The sequence below is a fragment of the Sparus aurata genome, chromosome 6 (assembly GCF_900880675.1).
Source record: "Sparus aurata chromosome 6, fSpaAur1.1, whole genome shotgun sequence".
NCBI lineage: Eukaryota > Metazoa > Chordata > Actinopteri > Spariformes > Sparidae > Sparus > Sparus aurata.
This window is the reverse complement of record NC_044192.1, coordinates 29,021,712-29,042,940: the sequence shown is the minus strand read 5'-3', so window position 1 is coordinate 29,042,940 and position 21,229 is coordinate 29,021,712. Positions and strand designations below refer to the sequence as shown.

At 41.0% G+C, this 21,229-nt stretch overlaps 3 protein-coding genes, 1 long non-coding RNA gene and 1 other non-coding gene across 6 annotated transcripts; 1 reads left to right on the top strand and 4 right to left on the bottom strand.

Moving 5' to 3' along the window:
* Window positions 1–76: 76 nt before the first annotated feature.
* Window positions 77–6,191, bottom strand: cidec (cell death inducing DFFA like effector c). 2 transcript variants are annotated; one of them, XM_030421584.1, is made up of 6 exons: window positions 6,107–6,191; window positions 3,993–4,061; window positions 3,744–3,888; window positions 2,929–3,078; window positions 2,058–2,248; window positions 77–1,216 (listed from the first exon to the last, which is right to left on the bottom strand). In XM_030421584.1, the coding sequence occupies exons 2-6, from the start codon at window positions 4,043–4,045 to the stop codon at window positions 1,030–1,032; spliced, it is 726 nt and encodes a 241-aa protein (XP_030277444.1). In that variant the 5' UTR covers window positions 4,046–4,061; window positions 6,107–6,191; the 3' UTR covers window positions 77–1,029. The 2 variants fall into 2 exon arrangements, with proteins under 2 accessions (XP_030277444.1, XP_030277446.1); XM_030421586.1 differs by lacking the exon at window positions 6,107–6,191 and adding an exon at window positions 4,230–4,426.
* Window positions 6,192–6,193: 2 nt separating this feature from the next.
* On the top strand, window positions 6,194–9,280 carry LOC115584151 (uncharacterized). Its single transcript, XR_003984490.1, has 2 exons — window positions 6,194–6,436; window positions 8,721–9,280. It is a non-coding gene; the product is annotated as an uncharacterized LOC115584151 (long non-coding RNA).
* LOC115584150 (urocortin-3-like) lies at window positions 8,066–9,894 on the bottom strand. The gene is made up of 2 exons (XM_030421587.1): window positions 9,602–9,894; window positions 8,066–9,034 (listed from the first exon to the last, which is right to left on the bottom strand). The coding sequence occupies exon 2, from the start codon at window positions 9,018–9,020 to the stop codon at window positions 8,643–8,645; it is 378 nt and encodes a 125-aa protein (XP_030277447.1). The 5' UTR covers window positions 9,021–9,034; window positions 9,602–9,894; the 3' UTR covers window positions 8,066–8,642.
* Window positions 9,895–12,379: 2,485 nt separating this feature from the next.
* On the bottom strand, window positions 12,380–18,298 carry uqcrc1 (ubiquinol-cytochrome c reductase core protein 1). Its single transcript, XM_030418964.1, has 13 exons — window positions 18,151–18,298; window positions 16,653–16,793; window positions 16,468–16,554; window positions 15,989–16,118; window positions 15,583–15,781; window positions 15,237–15,316; window positions 15,014–15,129; window positions 14,367–14,510; window positions 13,620–13,780; window positions 13,427–13,512; window positions 13,243–13,331; window positions 13,007–13,082; window positions 12,380–12,915 (listed from the first exon to the last, which is right to left on the bottom strand). Exons 1-13 carry the CDS (start codon window positions 18,289–18,291, stop codon window positions 12,851–12,853), a joined length of 1,515 nt encoding a protein of 504 aa, XP_030274824.1. The 5' UTR covers window positions 18,292–18,298; the 3' UTR covers window positions 12,380–12,850.
* LOC115584192 (small nucleolar RNA SNORA26) lies at window positions 14,112–14,231 on the bottom strand. The gene has a single exon (XR_003984513.1). It is a non-coding gene; the product is annotated as a small nucleolar RNA SNORA26 (small nucleolar RNA).
* Window positions 18,299–21,229: the final 2,931 nt, after the last annotated feature.

Below are 21,229 nucleotides of genomic sequence, written 5' to 3'. Positions count from 1 at the left end.
GAATGTGGGTGTTCAACTGGAGTTCATGCATTCATACGAGATGGGATTTAACTGATTAGATGCCAAGACAGAACAATAGGAAAATGTGGTAAACATTTATTACATTTAGACAACACCCATATCCCTAAATACATTTGCAAACAAACAGATTAGTTTTGGGCGAGCGTTGCATTTCATGTAAACATGGAGTGAATTAAAAAATTAACTCGGACAATCATTTGTTTCTTCTCGTCATTATTTTCTGTAGAAGAAAATCGAGAGCAGAAACCAGTCGAGGATACCTCAGGAGAGTGAACCAAAGTCTACTCTACACCCAGTGAGTCCGTACCTCGGACATTTATCTTCTTCACCATTTATCAGACAGCCAATTTGGTTCCAATCTGTCTGCAGTTTTTTGATGTCACCTTCCAAGACAAGACTGCAAAAGTGGCACTTCTGCCAGCAGCTGATGCCTTCATCTCTCTTTCTCTCTCTCTGTATAATGGTTTGCTTCCGTCCCCTCGCCTCCCTGCAGCTGCCTGCTCTTCTTTCGTTCCCTTCCTCTGGTTTTCTAAGGCAGAGGCAGGCTGCAGCTGACAGGGCAGCGCAGGCCAGGGGACAATTAAGGAAGCGTGGGAGAGACAGCTGGACCTGTTGCCAATTACACTGACTAGACCAGGAACCAACCTCCTCCCACCCCTGATATATCTAAACCAACTTCTGGACTTAATGTACGAAGACTTACAACCCTGACTCCAAAAAGGATTGGGCGTTTCGTATTTCAAGAGTGGGGAAAAAAAAAAAGTGTTAGCTTTATTTATTCATCAACATCGGAAAAAGTTACATGGGAGTAAAAGTGCTTTCTGAGGAATAACTTTTTGTGTCCGCTTACAAATGGCGCAAAGAAATGTAACAGAGCAAGACTATAAGTGACTATGAGAAGAGACTGTCTGAAATGTCTGCACAGCAAACTGTGACATAAACAGGCATTGACCTCCTGTTTCTTCTGTGTGTGTTTTCGGTCCTCCATCGTAAGCCTGTAGTCCATCATCAATAGGATATCTTGCCCAGCAGCATGCTCTGCAGCTGCCTGATCCTGCTCTCCTGTGGCAGTGTCAGGCTCTTCTCTGCTCCCTCCTCCTCCTCCTCGTCCAGCAGCTGCTCAATGTAGCAGGAGGAGCCCAGCAGGATGTGGCCTGTAGCCTGCATAGAGAAGACGGTCCATCGCAGAGCCTCTCTGGAAGCACAACATAGAGAAGGCAAATTAAACAGACACATAAAAACACAGAATTCGAGCAACTTGGGAAATAAATATGCATGGGAATTAAAAAAAAAAAAAAAAAAAAAAAAAAGCACATGTCATTTCCTGAGTAATTGTCACAGAAAATGAAATAGACAAGCGTGACAGACCAGTGCAGGCTGACGAAAATGACTGACGGGAAATATTCACAACCTCAGATGATTGTTTGTCACATTAACTGCATCTCATAAAACTTATAAAATCTTAGAAACAAACCTCTCATAGTGAAATGTGAGCTCAAAAGCCTTATATTTGAGTGAGCCTGCAAATTTCCATCCTCTCCAACTGAAGCTTTGTGCCAAAGCTGAGAACCAGTAGATCTCAGCAGCGATGACATAACTCCTCCCAGAATTAATCTGGGTAAAATCTAGCCTTTGTTCTTCTGCAATCTGACCATTTCAACTCTCCCAACCACATGGGTATACACAGTGAAATATGAATTTAGAAATTACATGTTGGGGGTTGTGTGCAGGCTACTGTAACTGGTATTAATATGTTTGAAAAGCAGCTGATGTACTGTAGAAAATGTATCAGAAAACAATTAGTCTGTGGCCGCATCACAAAAACAAAGATCCACTTGGATTAGAAATTCATTAAATAGGCTGAATTTTACTTTCCAACGGGATTAAACACAATTTTTTTTAAATCCAAACAGTGCTTCTTTTAAAGTCACCAGAGCCATGTTTTGACATGAAGATAAAACATTATGCAATAGATCAAACACAAAAGCACACAAATATCAGAAGCTTTCAGGTATTTGGCAGGCTCTTTTACTCACTTCAGCATATTTTTGGCAGCGTAACAGCGCAGGTCATAGGACATAGTATAAGCACCGTACAGGGTCGCTTTCACATTCAGGCAGCCAATGAAATCCTTGGGGCTATTCTTGTAGAGGTCTAAAGTCAGCTTGGCCACATCTGTCCGTTGTCGTGGCCTGTACTCGCTGAGTTGATCTCTGGAGGGGCTGTTCTGTTAGGTGACACGAAGAGGAACATAAGTCAGGTCAAAAGGGTACAGACACATTTCACTGGTGTGATTGCAGTGAGCAAACTGGGTCAAATGGCAGCACCCAGCTCCACCAGCACACCGAGGAGGTTACAGACTGAAGCAATGGTGACGACAATGGCAAATAACAATGAAACAAGGTCGGTGTGAGGTCCCTTCAATAAACATTTAGGGTGCAAATCAGTGCATGCATCCATTTCTGTGGAAATTAATACATTTTGGGTGAACACAATTCAAATTTGATGATACCTCTGGGTCTGAATAATATTAAAACCCAGATTCTGATTTGAAGGAAGAAATGATGAGGGAAGAAACTAATCTCTGGTGTTCGCCCCATGTTCTGCCTTTGCACAATGACTTATCACTCTCCTATTCAATTTGAAGGATCACTCATCAGTCAGTGTATTATTCCTCACTTTACAGACCCAAGCTCAATCCATTTTCATGTCTGCCACATTAGAGAAACAGATATTTCCCTGTCTGCTCATTCACTGCATCCAAGAATTACTGGCATAACACACCCTGAATACAAGTAGAAGATCAATATGTTCAGCATCAGTGTGTGATTTCAAAGCAGAAGCAGCTGATCAACACTGTCACCTAGTGGTAGATTTGAAAAGGGTAAGAAAAAATTAATAACTTACAGGATGTGGGGTCCACTTCTGGGCCTTCTCTAGGACCATGAGGACAGCATTTTCAGGCAGCGTCTGGAAGAACTCCTCTGTGTCCACTCCTGTGCCATCTTCATCCAACACCAGGGCGCTGACACACGGTACACTCAACGAGTCACTGACCTGAGAGACCAAATGCACATTACTCATTAAGAAAACAATTCAGATACACCTCAGTCTTCAGAACTTTTACCAGTGTGAGTTTAAATCATACTTGAGCCTTGCAGATGGAGAAGTAGTAGCTGAGTCACAGGTCAGACTGATACACGACAGGATACTTCCACACTATATTTTTTGTTTTAAAAAGGAACAGTTGGCCCAAAAATGAAAGTTTAGTCATTATCTTCTCACCCCCATACTAATAAAAAGATGGGTTAAGTTGTGTAGTCCACAAAATATTTCTGGAACTTCACAGCAAAAAAAGCGTTCGCATCATTCTCCTAAACAGCTGAAGTAGATGAGGACCAAAAAACAAACAAAAAAAAAAACACTTGACTACAATTTCATTTTTGGGTGAATTTATCTTCTAATGTTTTTAAAAGCCGCATGTGCCTGGCGAAACACGGGATCAAACCGGAGACCTTTAGATCTTCAGTCTAACAATCTACCACATACATCAGGGGATCTCACAACCACAGACATTTCATCATCAGACGGTCCAACAAGGACCAGTCATTTTATTTGGTGAACTTATCCTTTAATGTCACTGTGTGATCATCATCCACCCTCAGCTACATAACATTTCCTTCCTCAGCTCTTTAAACACTATACCCCAACCCCCTTCTTACCTTGTTTATCAGGTCTTGGAGCGTCTCTGCCATGATGCCCTTCTTCACACTGCGGTCAGCGTTCATGACCCTGAAGGGTCTAGGTCGTGGAGCCCGAACCGACAGAAGCTGCTGGGTCACTGAGGCGCTGGCTGAGGTCACACACCTGAGAAAAGATATTTCAGAGTTTATAACATCATCCTATCTAATCAACTAACAGTTGGTGACAGTGTGGATTATCACATCCACCTCACGGAACAGTCTTCTTACTTGGAGAGGGAAGACGGAGTCAAAAGGCTGAGGGACTTCATCGCGTAATCCATCTGAGAGCGCCTCCACCTGGAATAAGCCAAAAGAAATATTACTCACAGTATCCAGGCCTCGAAGTGAACATCATAACTACATCGATTGTGTAGAACAAACTCTTTTCTCCTTTAAAACTACACATATTTCAAAATAATGTCCACATAAAACACATACACAAACCTGAAACATAAATATTCTTACAGTTATAGAAAAGGTGACACTTCACCCTCTGTTGTTCCGACCATGTACGTAGAAAACGCCTTCAGTGGTTCCTGATCCACGGCTCCTTATTCTGTTTTCACCACTGAACCTTTCTGATATCGTGTGGTCTTTTCTGTTGTTGCTTTTTCTTGCATCACTTGGTCTCTGAACTTTGTGCTGATGACTGTTGAGCCAGTTGCAAGCTGTCAGCTTTATTGAGTAACTCCCTATGAACACTCCCTCTGACCCTCCCTTGTGGGAGCCCCAAGATTCCAGTTCGTTATATACACAATTACATAAACCTCAATGGTCAGTTCACCCACATAGCTAAAACACATTTTCTCACCCACCGGTGTCGTTATGGGCATGCAAATAGTTTTAGTTTAATTTGTATAAGTGTTGCGATACCAGCCTCTGTGGACAGATTTCATTGGAACTACCTTCTATTAAAGAAAAAGTCATGCTGACAGTGTCTTATGCTGATTACAAAATACATTATTGTGCAAGGATGTTAAAGTATAAGGTTGGCTCTTAATGTCTCTTCTGATTTCACACCAGATAGACAAGAAACTGACCATAATTGCCATGATTTCTCATTTTAATGCCGTCAGAAAAGAAGTTGTTTATGATACAAAAAACCCCCCCCCCAAAATACAGGTATTTAGATCACTAGTTTAAAAAAACTCCCCCCCGTCTCTGTCAGAGGTCGAGGACAATATGTGACAGTGACATGAACCACAGTTATTGGGAATTTCCCAAATGAGGTCATGGTTCAATGTTCACACCACATGTTATCTTACATATTGGTGTCAGCTGATGCGGACAAGGAGTGTCCAGACCTTGTAATATCAAGTCATGTTTCACAACAAAAGCTACAGGTAGTCTGAGATCACCTGTGTACACTAGACACAAGATATAAAACCAAGAAGACGAAATGGAAATGATGCAACAGAGATCTTAGCTAGGTGCAATATTAAATCTGACGTTTTTATAGGAGTGTGGAAAAGTTGCTCCTTCCATGTTCCTCAAATGGTTTGAAAGTAAGACGTCTTAATGTTTGTTTCTCTGACTCTGTGGATCAGAAGTGACCTCACCAACACTCACACTTGCTGTACAACAAAGGGATAGTGCACAGCTCCTAAAACTTTGATCAAGATGAAATGCCAGAGAATTAAAAACTTGCACTGTTCTCTCACACTTTTCATAGCAAAAAACAGCACATTATTCACGCTCTGCGGCCTCCTAACACAGAGGAAGCTGGAGTAAAACACACACACTGCCCTGACATCATGGATAAGCATACTGTTTGCCTACTGGGCAGGCTGTAATCCTCTATTCATGTTCAGTGTCACACTACTTAAATGGCACAGACCTTCTGTAAAGTAGAAAAGGAAACAAGTAGTGTGTCTGAATAAAAATAGGGGATTTTGAGGGGAGGTCTGAAGTTGTGTGAGAAAAATCGTTCAATCAACTCAAGGAAGGTGAGGACAAACGTGTGCCTTGCTTTCTAAGATAACAATTGTACAGAATTTAGATTTAGATTAATAAAAACAAGTCACTGTGAGTTAATATAGCTAACAACAACGACTGTTGTACTGTCGATATGGAGGGACTGAGGCTGTTTAATGGAAAAAACGAATTGTACGAGAAGGCTTTATACAGAAAATGGGTAAGACTGGTCAACTTAAGCACAAAGCGAATACAATAACCACGTAGCATACTGCTAATTTAGTAGTAAGTTAATAGAAAATAAATGGTTTCAGCACCAGCCTGTTTATTATTTTACCAAATAAACTACGTTAAGCAAAAAAAAGAAGAAAAAAAAAGACAGTGTGACAAACAGTAGAACAAGGCAACAGTAATGTATTGAGACTTACTTTTCCCCCGTGTGTCCCTGTTGTGAAGGGCCTCCACATGAGCCGGCACTGCTGCAGCGCTAATTAACAACACCTGGAGCAGGCTGATTAACGCGCCGGCGCCATTTTGACTCCTGTCTCTCTGTCTGAGTGCTCGCTCTGAAGATTGTCCGTGAACAAACAGGGTGCCCGGTGAAAAAGTTGCCCTAATGGATACATTTGACGATACGAAGAGAGTTTTTCGTCAAACTGCAGCTGTTATTGAAGAGCTGTACTCTGCAGTCTGCGGGTGGAAGATAAAAAATGGCGACATCGTGTGGACAAACGACGAAGTGCTCCAGGTTAAAGCAGGTAGGAAACACCTGGTCTGTTTCACCGCCCTGTACATCCTCAACTCTGTGAACGTAGTAGTAGAAGAGTGTAAAACAGCTACTTCAGTCCTGTATTTAAAAATGTACTGGCCAAATAAAAGTAATGAGGTATCAGACTGTTGGCAACAAAATGTAGGTTACTTTAACCATCAATGAGACCAGGGGCAAATGTAACAGATTTAATACCTCATTATCAATTAAAAAATATTAAAAAAAAAACATCTAGTTTATGTCGACAGTGTAAGCAGACATATTGTGCTAATTTTCAAGTTCATAGTATTATTATGGCTTTTTCTCATACTGTCCAGTGCAGCAGCACTGTATTCCCCCTTCGTCTAAAATGCTCTGCTTTAGCTTGCTCTCTTTAAGGCCTCTCTTCCCGAATATCCAGTTTCCTCTTATTGGTCATCATGCACACGCCTGACCCAGCATTCGTTAACAACCATGGAGCAGCTGTGCTAAATCAATTATTTCAATTCAAACCATCCTCAAGGCATAAATTATGAAAATGTGTGACTCCATGACATAGTGTGGTGATGTCACAAAATCCCCAAATTAAAGGCTGGACTACTGACGACGTGTTTCAGGAGCTTCTGTTGGTGTGGACTTTGACCTTTTTTTTTTTTCTTTTTTTTACTTTTTACTTTTAAGACATTTTACTTTCACAAGAACATATATGAAACACTAAAGGAAAAATAAAAAGACGAAAAAGCCTAATAGGTCTCCTTTAAGTAGGCCACAGTACTTGAGTAATTGGACACCATCAGCAGTGGAAACGTCTTGGGTCCAAGTTTATTTCCTGTAATAACGCAGCTGTAGCAGAAGTCCACTTGTCAAGGCAAATCTGTGAAACTACTTTAAACACAATCCGAAGAGGCTGAATACAGACTGTTCTCAGAGGACTGCGCTCATTACATAAAACAGAGTAGCCTCCAGTTAGATGTTTATTATGGTAACTGCCTAATGATGATGACTGGAGTTTTGTTCTTTTTTCTTTTTTTTTTGTTCAAACTACAACATTTCTTCTCTATACTTCCCCAGACTATACACAGCTGTACTGTGGGTTTACTGCTGTATTTCAGGTATATAGCATGATTCCCTGTGTGGTTCACTGCCAGAGATAACTGCTGTAACAGAAGCCTGAGAAAACCTTTTCAGATACCTAAAATAGATCATTGTTACAATACTCCTGTGGCAATATGAAAAACCATGTGCTCACTGATGCCAGCCAGGGCAATAATCAAACGCTAATGTCTGTATAATTGCTGGATAAATGTGGTTGGAGAGTTTCCTGTGATGCCCAGTAGTGACTCCACAGTGACTGCATTATATTATAGGACTGAAGCTACCACAGCTTGAAGTGATGACATGACCGGCGTAAAACAGAACAAACTCAAATTTAAATCAGATGAGCATTTATTTCACTCTGTTGCTTCACATTTCATGCTCAGTGCAGGAGCGTGGATGAATCATGCTACAGATATTGTCTAATGGAGAGCAGATAATGCACAGGACTTAAAATAGCTGCGACTTGTTTGCCAAATGTATCAAGTATTTAAGGTCTGAAGAAAGGGTCTGTTCTTCTTTCAGAGGTCAATATCCTGCCCATGTCTTTGTCCTGTTATCACATATCAGAGTGCGCTGTGGGTGACGCACGCTCACTTGGCTCAGACCCATTCATTTGTGCTTTATGGGTTGCTGATGCTTGTAATTATACTAAGCGTGCCTGATATCAGTGCAGAGTGGAATGAATTAGACTAGAGAAAAAAAATGTGAGTATCATATTGGATTTAATTGAACAACCTTTGCTTTGAACTCAAGACTACACATACAAACACAAGAAACAGATTTGAGAACCTGATCACAGTGTGTGACCCGTGGGTGAGACAAAAGACCTGCTTCATCTTGCATCATTTGACATTGTTTGCATTGTCTGTTTGTTTTACATCATTCTTTTTAATTACTTCTATTTCAAGTCAGTCCATGTAGTGGTGTAGGTGCGGAATGAGGTAAGTAATATAATCATGTAATACAAGTATAAAAGTAAAGCAGATCTAAGCTCTAAACGACTGCTGAACTAACACTGTTTCTAACCAAGTGCTAGTGCCACAATGTAAGAAGTTAGCTCCTCTGTGAGGTGAGATTATGTCCATCGAGCCCCTGACGGCTCCCTGGGGCCCTGCTTCTTATTTCCTCTTGCCTATTCGTGCCATCAGTTCTGCATTGGCTGCTGCCTTGGTCCTCATGTCCTGGTTCTTGGCCAGGTCTATGAGGACACTGAGGATGCTGGTGGGAACATCGAGGGACAGGGCGAATCGGGACCCCTGCTGGGCTCTCTTTGGCACCTGGGAAGCCGGACGTGGGGCTCGTGCTCTCCGGAGCACAGTGTGATGCTCTGATCGGAGCAATGAGTTCAACAGACCACTGCGATTCAGGATGTCGACAGCCAGCAAGTCCCTCTGTGTGTCTTCATCAAGTTTGGCAAGAATGGGACTGCTCCTCTGGCTCTGGACACACCAAGGCAGCAGCAGAGCCAGGCAGAAACAGACACGCACACTTTTCATGGTCAGGACTCTGTCTGCAAGAAGAGATGAAGGAGAACAGAACATTTCCCAACTGTGACATTGAAGGGTTTCTCACTCTAATGGCATGATAGTAATATTCTTCTTTGTATTACTGGGACCAAAGAAACCATCTGAAAACTACAAACCACTGAAGTCATAAAGTAAGACAACTGATGTACAACAGGAGGCTTCTAGCTAGGAAGTGTGCAGACTTAATCGATTGCAACAGTAAAATTAAAAACCTTTTATTTTGCAACCAAGACCAGATTGCAAACCAAGATGTCATGTGAATTATCAGGAACATTCAATTAAGATTTAGATTCAGTGGTCCATGCCAGTGCGCAAATGAAAAGAAATGATCTATCCTCTGTGCAATTATTGGTAGATTTGAAATACAGTTTAAAAAAAGACATAAAAAAAATAAATTTTTCTGCAGATAATTTTACATTTTCCCAAATTTTAGACTGTTTGTCCTATAATTCATTGAGATTTTTGTCCAATTTTGTATTAGATCAGTTCTGACATATACATATAATCTGGGGTGAGCTTGATCAAGTGTAATAATCCCAATCAGTACTTACTGTGTGTCACCAATGATTGAAAAGCTGGTAACTTGACAAAAAGGCACTTCTTCTTCTGGTAAATAGCAGGGCTTTTCTAATGATCTCTTGTCTTTGACTCCTGGTATCCTGTCTTGCTCTATCTTTTATCTCCTGGCTTCTTCTTGAGCTACTGGAGGAGCGACCAATGCGGCATGCAGTCGGATGCTCAACTGGACTTTTGCCTGCTCGTCCACGACTTCGCCTTCATCCACGTCGGTCTTCACCGTGACACTGCCCCTTTCCCGCTCTGTTTATCTTTTACATCTCTACACCCCATCACCCTCCCCTCATTTCATCTCATTTCCTTTACACTCGTAGACGTCTTTCTCTTTCTAAAAATAACACAATGGTGATCACAATAGTTTGTTCTTAATGAATTGGATGGTTGCCCCAGTCAAAGCACAACTGAGACCCACTGTCTCCATTCAAAAGTAAAGTACCAACATGTTGTATTTAACAACAAAATTCCCTTTTTTTTAGTGTTGAGTTTATATGTTGTCAGTCATCAGTGCAGACTGGGTGACCATAGCCTCACCATAACAGCAGAGCATATGATGTGTTAAAGGCAAGTAATAGACAAAATTGTTTTCCATTATTTTTGATAAAGATTAACATTTTTTTCACAAGTCCAAACCTTATTAATTTAATGCAGAATTACCAATAGCTTTAAATCAACTAATTTGTGTCATGACTGTCATGACTTTGTTGACACAATCTCCAGTAACGTGAAAGTGTGACAATACAAAGCCATGTGATACATGTATGCATGGTATACATCTTGTTTAAAGAAAAACATTTCTTATTAACTAGTCAGACAAATTTCCAGAACCGAACCAAGCAGCCTACGTCACAAACTAAAAAAAAAAGAAAAGGCAATTCAACATGAGAGAGCAGGCCGAATTCTTTCACATTCACATGACAGTGATTTAAGTCTACGGGGAACATTTAGTCAGAAAGAACACCACTGAATGTTGTGTCACCGCTTAGAGTTGGTAGCTGATTGCATAATGGGATTTATGTGTTTTAAATTAAAGCAAGTGCAAATTTGAAATCATATGCTTGATTGAAGATCTTTTTTACTGCTGCTGTCTGATTTTGTGCAATGACAGCCATCATCAGTATGCTGAAATGATAACCAGGTATGAGAAAGAAAAATGTAATCACAACACTGGACACATTGTTGCCACTTAAGGGAACATAATGTATGAGTATAAGAATCATTCTATTTACAGAACATGGAGGAGAGGAGGGGACTGCTGGGAGGTTACAAAGGGGCGCAGTCATAGAGGAAGATCTCAGAGAACAACAAGGAGGAAGAGGCTGTCAGGCCCAGGAGGGAGACTGAACAAGACAAAGCGTACCTCGTTTTCTGAGTCACCTCCAGTCCGGCCCATCAAGGGATGTATCCTCATCTGACTAATGATATGAATATTACAAGTACAGCCTGATGACAACAGTTGGGCCCTCAGGGGTCCTCAGGATTATGAGCTGTCTCAGTTAACCTCAGATAAACAAACACGGGTCACACAGATGTCATCCAGCAGCAAACATATGTCGTTGGCCGTATACCAGTAGCATTATTTTCATAGATGCAGCATGATGCAGGACTATTCATGGATCTGAGATGAGGTCATTGCTATGATTCATGATACATATATATGATCACAGCAGGTCCTGGTTAATCCTTCATGTGGCCTACTGACGTATGTTCTTGATACGAAATGAAACTAAATTTATCAGAGAATTTCATCACAATTACCTTGATCAGTGAATTCAGTCTGATTGGTTTAGACACCGTTTCAATACAGTTCTACTCTACTCCCAAATAATCACATTGTAGTAAATGATAGTGAGCACAGAATACCAAAGGACAAAAGCAAATACTGAGAAGACATTACCTTGACCTATAATTGGCCCACAAAAACAAGATTCACCACACACAATAGATTACTGATAAATCAAAAGACAGAACACAAGGACAATGCTCATGTATATTAACTTGTATTCTCTTTTATAGAAAACCAGAATTTTAGAGTAACACTGAAAGTCTTGCGGCTTGTAGCCCCGGCAATAACTGTACAATTAAATGTAAAGAATGCAAAATGTGTCAGTGCTTTTACAGCTTTTATACAATCTACATTTGATTTTGTAATGTGACTGATAGTGTATCAGTTATACAGAATGGGGTCAGTGAGATGAACCTGAACAGAAAAACAAGGCTTAGCCTTGTGCTTACATACTGTATTTTAGATTTTTATTTGAACTTGCACTTAAGTGTGTTGGCCTCTATGGAGTTTGTTTGTCTCCATGCTTAAATAGGCTTCCCCCTTTATCAAAAAACATGTTAATTCTCCTGTCAGTGCCCTTGAACAAGGCACTGGCTTAGAGCTAGAGTTAGTCCCTGGGTGTCCACAACAGCAGCCCACTGCTCCTCAGGGATGGGTTGAATGCAGGGATCGAATTTGCTTCCATTGTACTGTGTATATGAATTAACAATTAACTTCATTTTATCGATAAAACTTTCCAAGAGGGCAACTGGGTAGCTGCTTGATTCGATTCTGACCCACAGCCTTTCCTGCATATTGTCCTCTCTTCAGTCTTCTGCTGTACTATCTCATAAGGGATATAATGAAAAAAGTCCCTTTCCCTACTATATTAAAAGTAAACTGAATTGTGTACTAACTACTTTGAGAGGTCAAAAAAGTATCCAAGTTCTAAAAGTAGAAATACATATGAATAAGACAAACCACACTGGGCTTATGTTTTACAGTATTTTTATTCTGTCGGAATGAGAGCTTCTGTTATGTACAATAAAGGACAGAAACAAGTCTTACAGAATTTATAAATATACTCTTGCTCCTTACTGGTTGTATTCATTACCGGCGATGTGTGTCAAGTAGATGATTATTTGTAAAGTCCGCCCTCTCTCCCCTCCACTCTCAAACAGTACCAGGTGGACATTTGTAGTACAATCAAGAGGTAACCAATGCATAACTTCAACACTCACAATGTGCAGACATGCTTCCCCCCTCACGGCTAACTAAAGAGTGACCATCGGGCAGGATAAGAGAGGGAGGCGGGGAGTAGAGAGAGGACGGAAGGCTGCATGTGCCGTCAAGAAAACGTGTAGATGGTCCTCTGGTGTTCACTCTGGCAGTGAAGACAGTGAGGTTGAGGACGAAGATGAGGAGCAAACATGGGACACTCGAAGCAACACAACAACTTATCTTAAAACCTCAGCCAGTACATGGCACTGCGCACTCTGTTGTAGTCGGGTAGCTGCTCACAGGGGCCTGATGGAGAGAGGCAGGAGGGACAGATTAGATTGATTAAAGCGTGGACCCTGATGTTGCTGCAGATAGAATATAACCACAATGAACTCACCAACAGCAACCACAGCAGGACACTTGTCGTAGATATATTTGGAGCAGATGTCACGCACAAGCCTGGGGGTCACAGCCTATAAGACGAGATATGGAGGCAAGTCAGAACACTTATCCTAAATATAGACTGGAAGACTTCGAGCATACACGAAGAGGCCCTGCTTTGCGTAATTGATCGTTGCCTATTAATTGTACAAACAGTCCAGACAAGACCTCTACTTCAGAGTGACCACTCACGTCAATCCGAGCGTCCCACTCAGCCAGAGGAATACGCCGCCCGTAGTTCAGGATGTGTCTGCCGATGTCATCACAGATTGGTGTTGTTCCTAAAAGTCAAACAGGTTGGTTAACTCAGGTGTGATTTAGTGGAGTTTGTTTTGTATACGTGTTTGTGTTAATGTGCGATAGACATCTAGTGTACCATTGAGCTGTCCAACCAGACTGGCCTTCAGAGCTTGCTTGCCTCTGGCTACATCACTCTCTGTCGCTGTGGTGCACAGGTTCATCCTGATGGGAGCAGAAAGTGGAGGAATTAAGACAAAATGTGTCCATTCTCATATGATAAAACAACATACAGTTTTGGTGCTCTCTCTGCGTGTCCTGTCATTACTGACCAGGCATTCTGGGACCAGTGCATCATGTCTTCAATGTAGTGCTTATCAGCCACAAAGTGAATTCCAAACAAGCCGGTGTCGCTGTAGGAGGAGTGGAAGGCCTGGAAGCTGTGACACAGTTTCTCCTCCACCGCCAGGCGAGCCAGACGGCTGCTCAGATTCTGTAGGTGATTAAAAGGAATTTATCAGTTCACAGTCAAAGTTATGTTATTAGTGGGACAGCAATACCATAAACAGAAAAACATAATCAAGATGATGAAACAAGAACTGAACTTTCTTCCATAATTCCACATACAGAAGGGATAATAATAATAAAAATAGATAGGGTGTTATATATAATTAGAGTCCAGATGCCATGGTGAACAGCTGGCTTTTAAAATGTTTTATTTATTGCAATGCTAGTTTTCTTCAAAAATAATACATTTTAGCTTTAATAAATTTAACAAACTCGATGCCTAAGCCTATTTTGTAGCAGCTGCTATGCATTTCAGGTCTTGTTCCTCTCGACAGGTCCAGAGGCAGGGGTAAGACCCCTGACCCAGGGTTTCAGAGAGATCATATTTTACCCCTCAATAATGGCCACTCAAGACATCAACAACCTCAAGTGGGCAAAGCGTAAAGGGGATACTGGTGAACCAATGACATTAACTGACTTTAGGAAATATAACAGTTGCCAATTGCATCCTTGTTGTCTTATATTAACTGCACAAAGTAAATTACACCTGTGCTCATGCATATTTCACCAACCTTTCCGCCTCCAAAGGTAAGGTCAAAGCTACCGATGATGGAGTTGGCCACCATGAGTGGCACGATGTCTGGGCTGGCAGCACTGGCCCCCTCCACAGCGATGGCAACATGTGCCAGAGGCAAACCATCATCACGCATACGGATCTGAAGAGAGGCAGGAGAGGAAGCAAACAACAAAACAATTTACAATGACAAAATATCCCTACCCATGCTCTATTCTCTACTGCCACAGGACAGAATCACGTGTAATGCATAAAAAAAACATCAATCTCAATAGAATAGAAGTCAGGGTTCTCCCCGTCCGTCCCCCGGTTGACGGCGATGAACGTCCGTCCGTCTGGCCCGTCTGGCCCGTCTGGCCCCCCCCGGACTGATGTTGACGAGCTTCCACAACCACCCCCCCCCCCCCCCCCGGTGCGCCACTACACTAAAAATTTCTGGGGAGAATCCTGGAAGTTAATTAACTTGAAATGAGTCTGTAACCGCTACATTATACTTGATAGATGCAAGGTCACATTTAGTGTATTTATAACATTTTGGCTAATAAGGGATTTTAAAAAATGAATGGTTTTGCGGTGGAATAAGTGGAATAAAACCCACAAAATAAGGGAAAAATACCCCTGCAGAGAATTTACAGCTCATCTCACCTCACTGCCTGTAAATCTGCAGGGTGACAGGACAGGGACGGCATCTCCCTCATACTCAAAAGACACTCCGCTGAAGTGAGTTTTGGCCAAATCAACCAGCTCATCATGGTTCACACCTGTGGATGAAACGCATTAGATTAACTACAGAGTAATTCCAGGAAAAGTGAGACACATGTAACCAGCTTTAATCCTCAGTGTGTGTGTATGGAGGAAGAGGATGTACCTCCAGCAGCAGCCAGCACCATGCGAGGGGCTTTGTAATGGCTGTTGATGTAATCCACCAGGTCTTGACGGGTCAAAGTCCTGAAATAATTTAATACAACACTGATGCCAATATACACTATGGTGCAGAAGGATAATATGCAAGAGTGATAGTGAAAAAAATGATTAAAAATATAATCTGACAAATTCAGAGTGTTGGGATTTGTTTTATGCTACTTTTGAAATCATAATTCATTCCATTATTACAACAAGGCAACGTTTTAACAGCCGTACGTTTTTGACTAAAGCAATTCTGTGATTGTGGCTAATATTTCAGAGGATGTGTGGGAGCATGTAGTTCCACTTGCCTGGCATTGCTAGAGGGTCCCAGCACGCTGTGTCCTAGAGGTGTGCCCTGGAAGGCAGTAGCATGCAGCAGGTCCAGGCAAACTTCCTGGAGGTTACCCCCAATCTCCTCAAGCTCCCTCAGTACTACACCCCTCTGCTGCTCGATCTCTGCCTCACTCAGCGAGCAGTTTTGCACCACCTCGGACAGCAGCTCCACAGCTGGTACAACACAGAGACAAAGATTTTTGTTCACATATAAGTCAGGATACGCTCTCACTTAAGGCTAGAAAACAGACGATCTTATTTGCTGCTCCAAACAATATAACGCCAAGTAACTGGGATTCTGTACATGTAAACATGTTAATCAATATGATCTGTTAAATTTCATCCTAGTTTTCTTTCCCTTAAAACTAAGAGAAGGCTTACCTTTGGGCAAGTCTTTGGACAGGGTCTTCATGTAGTACGCAGTGTGTTCCCTGGAGGTGTAGGCACTCAGGTGAGCACCCATGGACTCCACCTGCTGCTCCAGGGCTGTTTGAGGGTGTTTCTTGGTTCCCTGGGGGTTGGAATGAACTGTAAGAACTGTTGGAATGAACTGTCTTTCTAACAGGTAGATATAAAAGTTCCATCCACTCTCCGTGGAGTTTTTGATCTACACTACTGTGGCACTGGGGAGCAGTAGGTCCTTCTTGTTTTCCCATGCATGTTAACAATGCACATTTCAAACTTTTAAAAACTAAACTTGTACAATGACAAAATAAATGCATTTAAAATGTTTGTTAGGTTTCAAGGATGCATGCAGTGTGTCAAAAGTGAGTAAGAATGAATCTATTATTATTATTCAATTTGTTTATAGGAAAACACCTCTGGGTGTCTTCATTGTCATGAAGTCTGCTAAAGTCTACCTTGAAAGCCAAGTGCTCCAGGAAGAAGCCTGCTCCATTGTTCTTCTCACTCTCGTAGCGGCTGCCAGTACTGATCCACAGTCCAACCTATGATAGGGAAGAGAAATGCAAAGAATGTGTGAATTGGCACTATAACAACCTCCCACATAGATGTAAACAGAGCCCCTATATTACTGGATTCTTACAGTGCATGTGGCATGTCCAGTCTCCTCGGATGCAACCCTCAAACCATTGTCCAGGGCAGTGAGGCGAGTTTCAGGGGCTCCCACCAGACTCTGGGCATAGCTGACTGAGGCCTGTCCACGCCTCAGAGACAGCAGGATGGGCTAGAGAGCCGAGATACAAAGAGTCTGTTTAATATCCAGTACATGTAAAATTCTGTAAGATTAAAAGGAATTTGAAAGTATTCTGGCTGGTTCAGCTGCTTGTTATTAATCTTACCAAGCAAAAGAGGTTATGTCTGATAGTTAACTTGTTTTTTTTAATAGTACAATGCAGAGTATTTTCTATGCTTTCGCCCCCTTTCTACTGCATGTAATTTGGCACATACATGCCCTGATTGAATACTTTTGAATGGGTGAGATGCAAATCTAAATTCCAACACATTTTCAATTGTAAAAATAACACTGCACACCCTGAATGCAGTAATTGGGTAATAGGACTCTTGTAGGGTCCACTGTCTGTAGATCTTAATCAGACTGTATAAAACACTTGTTTGAGCTGACTTGTGTTAAATACATGCAAAGCATGAGTGGAATTGTTGGGCTTAGGACAACATTTTAGTCTATGGCTGGCAGCTGACATTGACACTTCTGCCATGTTCTGCTATTAGTCAAGTATTAAAAATAGACCAGTAGATAATGTCATCACACATCAGTTCTATTGGATATAAAGATGTGAAACTGTATAATTCAACACATATATAGCAATGCACTGCAGGGTTATGGGACGGTATTCTGGAGCAATTTTAAATCTCAGAGTATTTTCAATACTTTGAATCGTAGCACTTTCTGAAAACAAGATGACGATCACTGTTTAGTAGAAAATAAATGAAAGGGGACACTGCAATAATTCAGGATTATTACAAAATCTGGAAACAAGGCTAAGGCTAGTGTAAAAGTGGACGTTGCTCAACCATGTTTTACACATAATCTGACATCATTATTGCCAAGCAGTTGTTACGTCATTCTTCGTGATGGTGTACAAGTATGTATTCAACAATCAAACGTTTCGACGATCATTAAGTACAGGATTGACAGGATCTGTCTTGACAAAGTCACCGTGCTAACGCTGCTAGCACCAAAGCTTAGCCGCAGTATAAGGGCAACCGAGGACAAGTGACAAACATCGCAGCTGGTGACCTTGTGTATGACCAGAGGCGACTGAAATGATCACCAGCTGGTCTTAGGAAGGCGTAAACAGAAGTGGATGTTACACATGAAGTTTCTGTGACAAGACGTACTTCCTTATTTAACAGGTGACCTTGCTTTCAGTGGTAGCTAACTAATGCTAACCGGTTAGCTAACCCCTTCCCCACGTAAAGCCCAGTTAGCAATTTAGCAAGTAGGCTATCTTCTTCGATTACCTCCATCGTTACGCTAGAACAAGAGCAGTGTGGCTAACCCGCTAAGGTATATTATTTCTTAGAACGCGTTTTAACGAACCCTTTAAATGTGTACTTACACTGCGGTTTTTGGCGAGGACTCGACCCACAGTGCTCCCGACTCGGCACACAGACGCCGCCATTTTTCTCAGTGCGGTTACAAAAGGGAGGAGTCTCAGCTGTGCTCGTGACGTGTTTCTTCTTCGTCGTCTTGACAACATGAGTATGATCGCCACCTAGTGTTAGTTTTGTGTTGTTGATGGAGAGGTCTGACAGTGAGAGTCTCTTGATTTCAACTCTGTTCTAGTTTTTACTGTATTTAACACTTTACAGTCATAACAGTAATATATCAAGCTCCTTTCCTGCATTACTAAATTTGTAATTCATATTCCAGAGAAAAAGTGATTGGAGCACTGTCATTTTCTCAATGCAAATTTTTGCATTCCTTTTTCTAATAAACCTTCCCTCGTTACATCTTAAATTGTGAGAGCATAATAATAAGACCAAAAGACAGAACATAATATTTACTGTTTACCTTTTCCCAAGTCATCCAGCATCATATAGTGGGCTGTTAAGCTCTTAAAGCTCCTGTTTGTAAGATGGTAAAACTGACGCTTTGGATTTCCCAACTCGTCAGATACTGACGCTTTCTGGTGGTGGCCGACCCCACCTACAATCCTAAAGCGTCAGTATCTGACGAGTTGGGAAACCCAAAGCGTCAGTTTTACCATCTTACAAACAGGAGCTTTAAAATATTGACAATCTTGCTTTTTGTGAAAGAAGTATGAAACTTTCAGGGTTTGTTCTTGATGACCTAAGCTTTAATTTAAAATGTGGAGGCATTCTCAATATGACCCCTGAGGTCAGCTAGAGGTCATTGACCTCTGTAATATGTCATTTCCATGCACAAAATTGTAAATGTGTGTATCTTAGGATCTAAATGTGATAGAAATGTAAACCAAATATGTAATTCCAAGCCTCCGTAGGGAACTCATTTATGCCATTGACAGCACTCTAAGAGGTCAACATCATTAAGTGCAGTGAAGGTTACTAAAAATGTGAGTGGCTTAAGGCGAGACACTATAGGTGAATAGGGTGAAAAAATTAAATAATAGACATCACCATGAAACTTTCTCAGCTGATTACTCATGTTAAGCTAAGAAAAAAATGTATTGCAAGTTTTTTGTATTTTAATGTTTAAATATGCAAATGAGGCCTTATCTTGTTAAAAATGCGCTAATTTGCATACCTTTTTAAAAAACTAGATCAGATCGTGTGATAAAGCTAGGCAAAAAATATTTTTCTCATTTCGTTGTCATATTAGATGGGAGAATAATTACAGAGGGGTTTATGGACATCTTCTGTTATCCTGTAAATACTGTCAAAAGCCATAGTTTTTAGAAATAATCGTTTTCCGTGATAAAATCGGGGTTTTCGTGTAAATGAGAGGCCAAACCATGTAGAAATATCTGCACTTTCCCTTCATGTAAACAGGATATTATTTTCCCACAGTATGTATGTTACGTGTGTGATAGGGCTAGAGTGTGAGGTGTGTGTTGTAGCCTGTAAACAGCAGACTCAGTAGTATAATTGTGCCATTGAATCTTTTCTTGAAGCCCATTTAAAATACATTTGCTAACCTCAACTAAAAATCATCTGATAACCTTTCTTTCTTGGAGTGTTAACTATGTGTGAGCAGTGTGTCAGCGGTGTTACGTGTGTGTGTTACAGGTGTGATAGGTTGTGTGTTAGGGTTAGCTGGAGTGTGAGGTGTGTGTTGTAGCCTGTAGTGTTGAGGTACTAATCATGGCTAAATGCCATGCGCTAGTAGATTTAGACAAATGTCCTATGCCCAAGAAACCCAAATCACAAAGGAATTGGGATTTTTGAGCTTTGTGTCATTTGGACACCAATGACCAATGTACTACTAGTCTGCTGTTTATTGCTCTGTACTGTTGGACAGTCAAAGGAGAAAGTGAGAGAGAGAGAGATCAGCACACAGCTTTTTAGGTTCCCAAGTGCCTTCTGAAACCACACCATGCCACACCCTGTGCCCCACCCTGTACTGCAAAACTGTGGGAAAATAAGATCCTGTTTACACGAAGGAAAAACGCAGATATTTCCACATGGTTTGGCCTCTCATTTACACGAAAACCCTGATTTTATCACGGAAAACGATTATTTCTAAAAACTATGGCTATTGACAGTATATTTGGATTTACAGGATAACAGAAGTAGATTTCCATAAACCCCTCTGTAATTATTTTCCCATCTAATATGACAACAAAAAAAAAAAAAATATTTTGAGCCTGTCTTTATTACACAATGTGATTTCGTTTTTTAAAATGTATGCAAATTAGCGCATTTTTAATGAGATAAGGCCTCATTTGCATATTTAAACATTAAAATACAAAAAACTTGCAGTACATTTTTTTCTTAGCTTAACATGAGTAATCAGCTGAGAAAGTTTCATGGTGATATCTATTATTAAATTTTTTTACCCTATTCACCTATAGTGTCTCGCCTTAAGCCACTCACATTCCTAGTAACCTTCACTGCACTTAATGATGTTGACCTCCTAGAGTGCTATCAATGGCATAAATGAGTTCCTCATGCCCAGAAGCTTGGAATTACATATTTGGTTTATATTTCTATCACATTTAGATCCTAGGATACACACATTTACAATTTTGTGCATGAAAATGACATATTACAGAGGTCAATGACCTCTAGCTGACCTCAGGGGTCATATTGAGAATGCCTCCATATCTTAAATTAAAGCTTAGGTCATCAAGAACAAACCCTGAAAGTTTCATACTTCTTTCACTAAAAGCAAGATTATTGAGCCTAACAGCTCCACTAATAGGTGCTTTAAGCAACTTGCTGTAGTAAAGGGTTGATCAATCCAATGACAACAAAAAGTACTGCCTCACTTACTTCAATGGTATCACGCAATGTAGTTCTCCTTTTTGCCCAGATTTTTGACAGTGCAATGAATAGCATTTTGTTTCTCATGCTCACAGCGCTGAAAATGGAATTTAAGAATTTCAACAGCAACATTCCTGAAACAGCTTCCCTGTTATTCTGGATAATTCACATGTAAACATGTAACAGAACGACTTTCTATCAAATAAATAGTCCCTATTTAAACAGTTAACC